General features: G+C 40.6%; 1 protein-coding gene across 2 annotated transcripts in view; it reads left to right on the forward strand.

Moving 5' to 3' along the window:
- The window catches only part of znf653 (zinc finger protein 653), a 17970-nt gene that overhangs the window by 4612 nt on the left and 4021 nt on the right, over window positions 1-9337 (forward strand). Inside the window, exons 3-5 of one of the 2 annotated variants that reach the window (XM_015393245.1) lie at window positions 1189-1500; window positions 1580-2025; window positions 3017-3191. In XM_015393245.1, coding sequence (XP_015248731.1) covers window positions 1189-1500; window positions 1580-2025; window positions 3017-3191 — 933 coding nt within the window. The remainder of the gene's footprint in view (window positions 1-1188; window positions 1501-1579; window positions 2026-3016; window positions 3192-9337) is intronic. The other variant, XM_015393246.1, reaches the window with a different exon arrangement.

Raw genomic sequence — 9337 nt, forward strand, 5'->3', positions numbered from 1 at the left:
TATCCAAATTACATGTTGACAAACCAGAAAGTCCTATGGACAGATTAGAAAAATGTGGACTTTTTGCTAACATCAGCTCTATGTTCACGGATGGAAAAAAAAACGAAGCATATCAAGAAGCAAACACTTTCCCTGCTGTAAATATGATGGAGGCTCTGTTATGCTGTGGGCCTGCTTTGCTTCATCTGGTACAGGGTCTCCTGAAACTCTGCAGGATCCAATGAAACCTCAAGACTATCGCTGTGTTATAGAGAGAACTGTGCTGGTCAGTGTCAGACGGCTTGGTCTCAGTCGCAGGTCTTTAGTCTTCAGCAGGACAATGACCCAAAACAGCTAAAAACAGCCAAAAACAGCACCAGAAACCATTCTACTATTCTGAAGTGGCCCCCAGGAGCCCCAACCTAAACCCTAATGAGCATCTTTGAAAGGAAAAATGAAAACCTTTGTTTGCTTATGAGGAGTGGAAATAAAGTATCTCCTGAGAGGAGCAGAAGCCTCACTGACAGCTACAGGAATCCACTGATTGCAGTGGTTGTCTCCAAAGGTTGTGCAACAAAATATTAAGTTAAGGATGGCATACTGGTGAAAATTCCCTGTCATCCAGGTCATAGTCATTCCAAAAACGTTAAAAAGCAATCCATTGGACTTGGTTTCCAAGTTTGAAGACGTTTCTTTTCCCATCCAGGAAGCTTTTTCAATTCAAAATGTCAGGAATAGCGTTGAGTTCGAGGTTATATAGATTTGACCAGAGATAAAGCCTTGTTTTGCTTAGAAAACATGCATGCATGCATCTGGGTCGTCCCTAGCGACCTACATTTTAAAGGGGCGGACCTGTTCGTCCGGGAAGCGAAACATCTTCAAACCTGGAAACAAAGTCCAGTGGATGTTTTTTAACTTTTTTGGAATTAAGGGTACCATCATTTTCATCCAGGCCTGATTGATGAGCTTATACTTTCAAATCATTTTCTTGAAGCACCTTTGAAAAGTAAATTACTTTCATTTGTTAATTTTCATAAAATTGTATTGTTACTTTTGTAAAATTCAAGTTATTTTTCTAACTATTTTTTTCTTTAATTAAAGGAGGGGAACCAACATTTTGTCCATGTGGGAAAAATGTTTTCGAAGGCACTAAAAAGTCGATCTTTTCAGGAAATATTCATCATCATCTAATGTGTTGCTGTTTATCAGGTAGGAAGCAGCGAGTTTCCAGCCTCCACAGTCTGGTTAGTTGGTACCGGGATCACTCGGCCTCATGTCCCCACGAACCGCAGCTCCGAGCTCTGGAACCCAGGCCTGACCGCTCCACCGCCGCCGTCTGGCAGTGCCTCTCAGACCACTCCTTCATGCAGTTTCTTTACTCGCCCCTGAAGGACGTCAGTGACTCTGAGCAGGAAGAGAGAGGAGATGGAGACAGTGATGGAGAGGCTGCCAACAAAGTGGACACGGCTAAACGAACCAGGAGCCGGCAGAGAAGAAAGGGAGGCCATAGAAAGTGTAAAGGTGCAGCGTCATAACGATGAGGTCTGATTTAATGTGATTATTTTTCTAACTGGTGTTTTTCTGTGTTTTTCTCCCATAGATGAACTAACTGAAGCTGTGAACCAGACTGAAGAAGATGGAGGCCTATACAGCCAGTCCAGAGTAGAGGATTCATCTCAGGATGCTAGCGGGACACGGCAGCCTGCCTGGGATGCAGCATCCTTACACTCTGCCTCTGCTGAGGAAGAGGAGGCAGCAGAGCTTGAGGATATGAGTCGAGTTACAGATGAAGGAGAGGGGAAAAGTCTCAGGGAGAGAGAAAGCAGGACTCTTGGGTCTGATTCCAGCGAGGCATCTGAAACAGACAGACTGGATCAGCACTCTAAAAGCTTGAATGGTTCCGTCCCGCTGAGCTCTCAGCTGGAGCTGTCCGTCCCACCAGCCGTCCACGACCAGCAGGTGGAGCTGTTCCACCCTCGGCCTCTGCACACAGCAGCGACCGGCTGCCAGATCCCTACCCAGCCGACGCCTCTGGAAGGCTCACAGGTTAGAAACAGGAGATTTCACAAACTGATAGATGTCAGAAGGTCAGGAAGAACTGCCTGGAAAGCAGCAGGCCAGAAATGAGTATGTTAAAGTAAACTGTAAAGAGTTTGTAAGATGGTTTTTCTATGAACAGCAGAGTTTGGCCAGAAGCAGTCTGATCCACAAAACCTTGCAGTTAAAATGCAAATCTTATTTTTTTATTTTTTTTAGGGTCAAACTATTAACCCAAATGAAAAAAAACGGTAACACGTTTTAATTTGATTAATTACAGCATAATATAATAGATTAGCACTACGTCCATGTAGCTTCATGTTTTAGGAATCAAGAAAGTCCTTATTTATTTCCTCTTGTCCTTTCCTTATTCCAACTGTCCTTACTTTTATACTTCTTTGTTTCTTTCTTTCTTTTCCATCCATCCTTTCATTCATCCTGTCTCTTTACTACGATCAAAGTTTTCTGCTGTAAAATGATCTGCCATAAATTCAAACGATTGCCTTAAACCAACACCGTATAACGTTTGACCCAACGATCAGTTTAATTCGAGGTGTTGTAATTGATTTTTCAGGTCAATATTTATTACTTTGATGCTTCCTGCTGGTTCCTCTTCTCTAAAACTCTCCTCTGTACCATGCGAAGGTTGGTCAGCAGTCTGAGCTATCTAAGCTAAACCTTGTGAGGCAACAAACCAGATATGAGCCCAACCTGATCAGACATATTCATTGTTCTCTGGTGTAGCATTTAATCTAGGGGGGTGACCTTGTGTGGTCTTGCCTGAGAGTTAAAGTGTCTCTTCAAAAAGAGTGGCCACCTCTCTCCTCTAATTCTATATCCATGTAAATACCTGATGGTGTGTTGGACCAGGAACCAGACCCTGAAGGGTTGGAGTTGACCCACCCCAGCCTTAAAGGATGAAGGAGTCTAGGAAATGATTAAATAAAAACAAATACAGACCTTTTAATGAATCTATTTGGCTTCTTGCTTTCTTTCCCAGTTAATCATCATCAGTGGTTCCAGTTATGAAGCCTTGGCGTCAGAAGGAGTCCAGCTCAACACGGGCAGCGGAAACATGGAGGAGGTTTCTTGCACCGTCATCGGTGGTGTCGCCTACAACCAGCTGTGTGTGCCCGACTTTAAAGTCGAAGCAGCAGAGGAAGATTCCCTGACAGGTAGCAAACATTTACAACAAACCATTGTAAATATAATTTTATCTCACTAAGACCCCAAACCTGATGGCAGGAGGCCAGAACACAACAATTCCGATTTTGCGTCTAATCCAACAGAAAATCGTACCAGATGAGGTCATGGCGTTTAGCACTCATTGAAAGTCAATGGGGATGATCACACCAGACACGATGCAATGAGGAGTTCACTGGAAAAAAATCTAAATCTAGATTAGTCATTTTTTCTTAAAATAAGTGCATTTGTTCTTGGATTGAGGAGGTAAAAGAGAAATGTTACCAATGGAACAAGACAATTTACACTTTAAATAAGAAAACACAACTGCATTGTCTTATTTCAAGTGCATATTATCTAATTATCTTGTTTTAAGAGTAAAAACACTCATTCCATTGTCAAACTATCTAATTTCCCTACACAAATTAAAGGTAGATGCATTTAATTTAAGACATTTTGACTTATTTCAGCAATTATGCAGCAGTATGTCAGTCTGACAGGAAGAGAGACGCGGTTACAATGTAAAATACATCTCGTTTGGGGGAAAATCCGAAATAAAACGTTAATCGCAAAAGTTAGTTTTGGAGTTGCACATCGCATATATAGTGAGTGGGACAGACTCATGTAATAACGATCAATGAAACATTAAAAATGATTACTTTGCCCATGTTAGGAGTTCAGGGGGAAAGAAAACAGATAAATTACTGAAGCTCTTTGAGCCCCACAACAAATAAACTAACGAGGTGCAGACAGAGCAGGTTAGCGCGATCTATCTCTCTCTCACCTCTTTAGGAAAAAAGAAAGAAAAACTCTGATAAACTTTCCAGATCTCTCTCTGAGAATCTTTTTCTTTTCTTTAGACGTAGATCTCATTATGTTTTCAATAAAGGCAGATTGATATTGTCTTTTCTGGTTTTAGATGCCGCACAGATTCATTTAGTTGTTGTTGTTTTTTTTTTTTGTTGTGTACATAATCTGTCCAAATCAAATGTGGGAAATTGTGTTACATGTTGGGGGGCTGCTCAGTGACTCAGTGGGTAGAACTGCTGCTCTGCAGAAAGGAGGTTCTGGGTTCTGGGAGTTTGCATGTTCTCCCTGAGCATGCATGGGTTCTCTCCAGGTACTTTGGCTTCTTCCCACAGTCCAAAAACATGACTATTAGGTTAATTGGCTTCACTAAGGTACACCCTGTCCAGGGTGTACCCCGCCTCTCGCCTGTAGACAGCTGGAGATAAGCACCAGCACCCCTCGTGACCCCACTTGGGATTAAGCGTGTCAGAAAAAGGTTGGATGTTTTAATTTGTGAATAGCACAGAGACAAAAGTGAAAAAAAATCTTCACAGATCTGCCCACCCTGCCTAGTCGGAGCCTCTCTACACACAGTCTGTGTGACATGGAAAAAAGTCCGAGCAGATTTAAAAGTCGTACGCAAACGGTGTGTTCAGGCCTTTCATAGGAGGAGATGTTTCTCTGAGAATCTTTTTATTTTTTAGGTTTATTTTAGTATTCACTAAAATTCTTATGTACTAGAATTTTTTTTAATAGTTGTTTTTGATCGTGTTAACTGGTTGAATTTCATAAGGAGAACTTTTAAAGAAGTCATAACCTGGTATTAAAATTCACATTCAATCATTTTTAGGAGAAAATCTTTATAAATAAAACAATTTGTTCTTAATTTGATACTTTTATAACATAATCAGTGTGTATGTCTGTATGTCTGTTCATGGGGATATAGCGTTAGCAACTTTGCACAATAGAAAGTTACAGAAGCAGCAAGGCTTACTTAAGACTGCCTGAAAAGAGACGGGACCCCTCTCACTAATTGCGTTATTCATGGAGATATTCTGTGGAGAGCGTCCCCTTGTGGGCATTTCTGGTTTGAACAGAGAGGCTAAGTAAAACAAAAACATTCCTGACACTCCTGATTGCAACTGATTTTCCTGAAAAAGCAACAGAGAAACTGGCTAAAGAGTAACAGCTTACTCAGCTATCGAAGCTGTTAATGCAAATCACCGACACGGTTCATGCTGCCTCATGAGGAAGTCAAAGTTCCTGTGTTCCTGTGGAAGTTAGAAATTCCATTATTTTATCTAAAGCCATTCAAATTTCCATCCATATGATCAGGTCGGCCCCCTGCAGCTTAGGGGGCGGTCACTCCCAAGGAAGTCACACCTGCAGCTGTAGAGGGCGCCTTGATTGAATGTGGGGGGTACAAATGAGAATCGGATGGCTTCTTTCCTCAAACAGAAAAGGAAAGTAGTTGTTGCTATGGCAACACGGTGATGCCCCATATGTCTGGCTGTAGCAGGTTTGCATAAAATCAAACAGTTGCCCCTTTTTTAAAACAAATGTATATGCAATTGACGTATTTTGAAGAGGATCTCCCCTTTTTGAATTATTGATGTTTTTTTTCTTTTTCCTAACTTTTGGGTCCTTAATATGGAGGACCCTCCACGGGAACATGCAAAGGAAGGGTTAGTGCTCAGGGTTAGTGGCTGTTTCAGAACATCCGCCCGAACCCCTAAATCCCTCGATCACTTTAAAGTGCGCTTTATAGCGAACTCAGTTAACTCACCGTTCAGAAAGATGATCAGTACTTTTCATTTCCTGCTGGTCATGTAACTCCGCCTCTAGTCGCCACCATCAGGTAGCGACATACTATGGCGACAGCAGGCCGCTGTGACAGCAAATCCCATAATGCTTTGCGAGGAGAGCTCTCCACGCAAAGCATTCAGTGATATATCTGCTCGTCCATAGACCATGAATGATCACTACTTTTCTAGGTGCATTGTGGGAAATTTCAAGTCCACTACTTCATCCACTAGACATTCAGACACTAATTTAAAATGGCGTAACCATTATATACAGCCCTATATAGGGGTTAAGGTGGACATTCTGACACAGAAAATGTATAGAGGCCAGTCTGGGATTGGGCCATATCAGGAAGCAGAGCGCAGCAGTGAAAATCTTCCTTCCTGCCTTTCGGTTAGTTAGTTCCCATAGTTTCTAACTCCACAACATCCACAGAAAATCACTGCTGTTTTATGGATGCAGACAGTTTCCGTTCTAGTTTGACTTTATTTTGCCTGTAAAACTACATCATGCAGTGTTAGTTAAAAATTATCAGTATGAATTTTCCCCACAATGTTTCCGGGAGCAACGAACATCCTCCTAAATCTAAGGAGATTAGTAACCAGCCAGTGGTTGCTTTATGGTGAACAAAGCTGAGACGGCAGAGTCTCATATGGTCTCTGCAGTGGAAATAATGTTAATCATTAACTGATGCTTAAAACACTGAATTATAAGTAGTCTAAGTATGTCTGAGGATGCTGACATAACATAGATAAGCATATAACTAAAATACATATGATTGGTCAAATGCTGTAAGGTTTTCTTGTTGTAGACAAAGTTCAGAAAAATGGTTGGAAGTATAAATAGTGTCCATGCTCATTAAATAAGCAAACAGCACATCATGTCCTTTGCTGATCAGTGAATGCATCTTATCTGATGACCATAACCGCTTTGGATGTGAATGGGGTTGGTGTCAAAGACTCAGGTTTTAGTGTCACTAGAGAGATAAAATGAAAGGTCAGAGAAAGCTCAGGGATGTGAGAAACTCTTTGAAGGAGAACTTCCATTGTGTTATTGACCTCTAAAGTGTTGAGGATTGTCTGCAGTTCATTCAGGGAGAAAAAGTCGGAACAGTTAACAGGGAGGATGAATCAATCATTCATTGACTTCAAACACTCGTTCATTTATTTAGTATTTTTTGTTATCAAACAATCTGTTGTTGGGGTTACAGCCTGAAGACACTGTGGCCCCGTCCACACCAAGTCAAAACGAACACAAAACGCTAATATTTTCCAGAACGTTTGTCTTAAAGACGGAGACGTAAAATAAATGTGATCGACCACATGAATGCATGAAAAGCAAAAATAGGCGAAAACAGGCAACGAAATGTTGGGCATGCGCAGTAATATTTATACAACAACCAAACCGGAAAACCGGAAAATGGCCGTGCGGGTCCATTTTCGTGGTTCAGTCAAATTGAGGTGCTGAACTATGTCGTCGATATTGCTCTGTTCTTCCTGGAGATATTCCAGAAGAAGAAGATTCTGTTGTAAGCCCGACAGCAGGGTGAGTAGCATGAGCAGCAACCATTCAACACAGTACGGCGCCATTGTTGTTGTGATACTGTGTCGCGCATGCGTGTTTAGAGGCGACGCTATGACGCATGCGTGTTAGAAAAAAAATGCGGTTAGAGCTTAAAGATGGAAACGCAAAAACTGTGTTTCAAAATCTTCCCACTCTGAAGGCTGAATAAAAAAAGACCCCCGAAACGCCGGCTTCGTATGGATGAGAGGCTGGTTTGGTGAAAAATTAGTGAATTTAGGCCAGGGTTTGACTTCGTGTGGACGGGGCCTGAAACTATAGTTGTTCAACATCAGAGTTGTCAAGTACATAAGTACACTTTTTAGGTATTTATACTTTACTCCATTTATCCTCCTACTTCTGACTTCTAGACATTACATTTTCACACAAGTATCTGTTCTTTCTATTCCTTACATTTTTAAAAGAAACGTTACTCGTTACTCTTGGCTACGGTTTAATGCAGAGGTCATGGATTAGCGGAACGCGCCACTTCTCCTGTTACCCTAAAATCCCCCATCCTTTGTCTCTGCTCTGCCCCGCAGCGCTCCAGACTTCCTGCGCAATGCAAAGGCTACAGCCTCTGCTGTTCCTCCCATATTGCTGCGCTCCGACTTATTCTCCTTTCTTGAGGAGAGCATGCTCAATATTACCATGAAATTCCTAGGAGCAAAAGATGCAGGAATTAACACTTAATTTAATATGACATATTAAAAAAATCCCCATCAGCATCCTGCATATGTGCGGTTTCTGATGGAGATGAGAAATCTGCTTCCTGTTATGTTGAAGTACCAATGGTTTGCATCCAATCTTTTAAATAATCTGTGTTGGTTTTTTTAAATATATAGGAATTATGCTCTAATTTGTAGTTATTGCCTATCTGTTATTACTATATTTTAATTTGACAAACCGGATATTCTTGCTGTTCTTTTTCCTGTTTGGTGAGATTGCAATAGCGGATCTTGACCTGGCCGGACCGGAGCGGAGCAGCCTAAAGCCCACTGCTCTAATTAAGCCAGAAAAAAAGAAAAATAAAATAATAAATAAACAGTCAGTTCAGGGGTTTTATAAAATATGAGAATCAGGAATTTTCTATATACCAAACTGAAAGATTGTTGTTCTCTACTTCAAAAAACACTTAAGATTTTGACATGGAAAATTTTATTTTTTTGTTATTTATATTTTTTTATTTAAAAATTCAATGTTTAACATGAATGAATGAAAACCCCATTTTATTTCAGTGTTAAATTCTGTTTACTTTAAACAGATCATTAAAAATGTCTCTGGACCTTTACTGGTTGATGATTTTCTTTATTAAGACCCCGCTGATTTTTAATTGGTTAACCCTGGTTTCATGTTTATAAATATTTATTTCACGCCGTCCAATGCAGATCATTGGCGCCATCCCCATCTAGTGAAAACTAGTGTAATTGGATGAGTCATATAACGCAAACAGTCATTGGTTAGCTGAAGGAAATCATCAGAAGCAAGCAGGTGTTCTTCAAACTGCTAACAGGAATTGTCCATGCCATACTACAATGTTGGATTCAGAAAAAGATGTTTAAATGTCTGAAAGGTCAGACACAGGCGAGAGCGTATCGGGAGATGGAGACCAACAATTCCTCCCTTATCATTGGCCCTATCTCAAAGAATTTTTCGAAATAGTTGAAAAAATGGAGCTTTCAATTCATATAGTGACATCTGGCTGTTTTTTTTTTAAAGGTTAATTTATACTTTGTACTTTAAGTAGTTCTTGGATCACATACTTTTTCACTTTTACTTGAGTAAAGAGGTCAAGCTGATACTTCAACTTTTACCAGAGTGTTTTTAAACTGCAGTATCTATACTTCTACTTAAGTAACAGATGTGGGTACTTTTGACACCACTGTTCAACATGCAATGAGGGGAGTCACCAAATAGATGGGTTTAGAGATAGCAACATACTTTTCTAACTATAATCTGTGATTCTGTGAGTACGGCGAAGTATTAG

The sequence above is a fragment of the Cyprinodon variegatus genome, unplaced genomic scaffold, assembly GCF_000732505.1.
Source record: "Cyprinodon variegatus isolate N-32 unplaced genomic scaffold, C_variegatus-1.0 Scaffold632, whole genome shotgun sequence".
Lineage (NCBI taxonomy): Eukaryota > Metazoa > Chordata > Actinopteri > Cyprinodontiformes > Cyprinodontidae > Cyprinodon > Cyprinodon variegatus.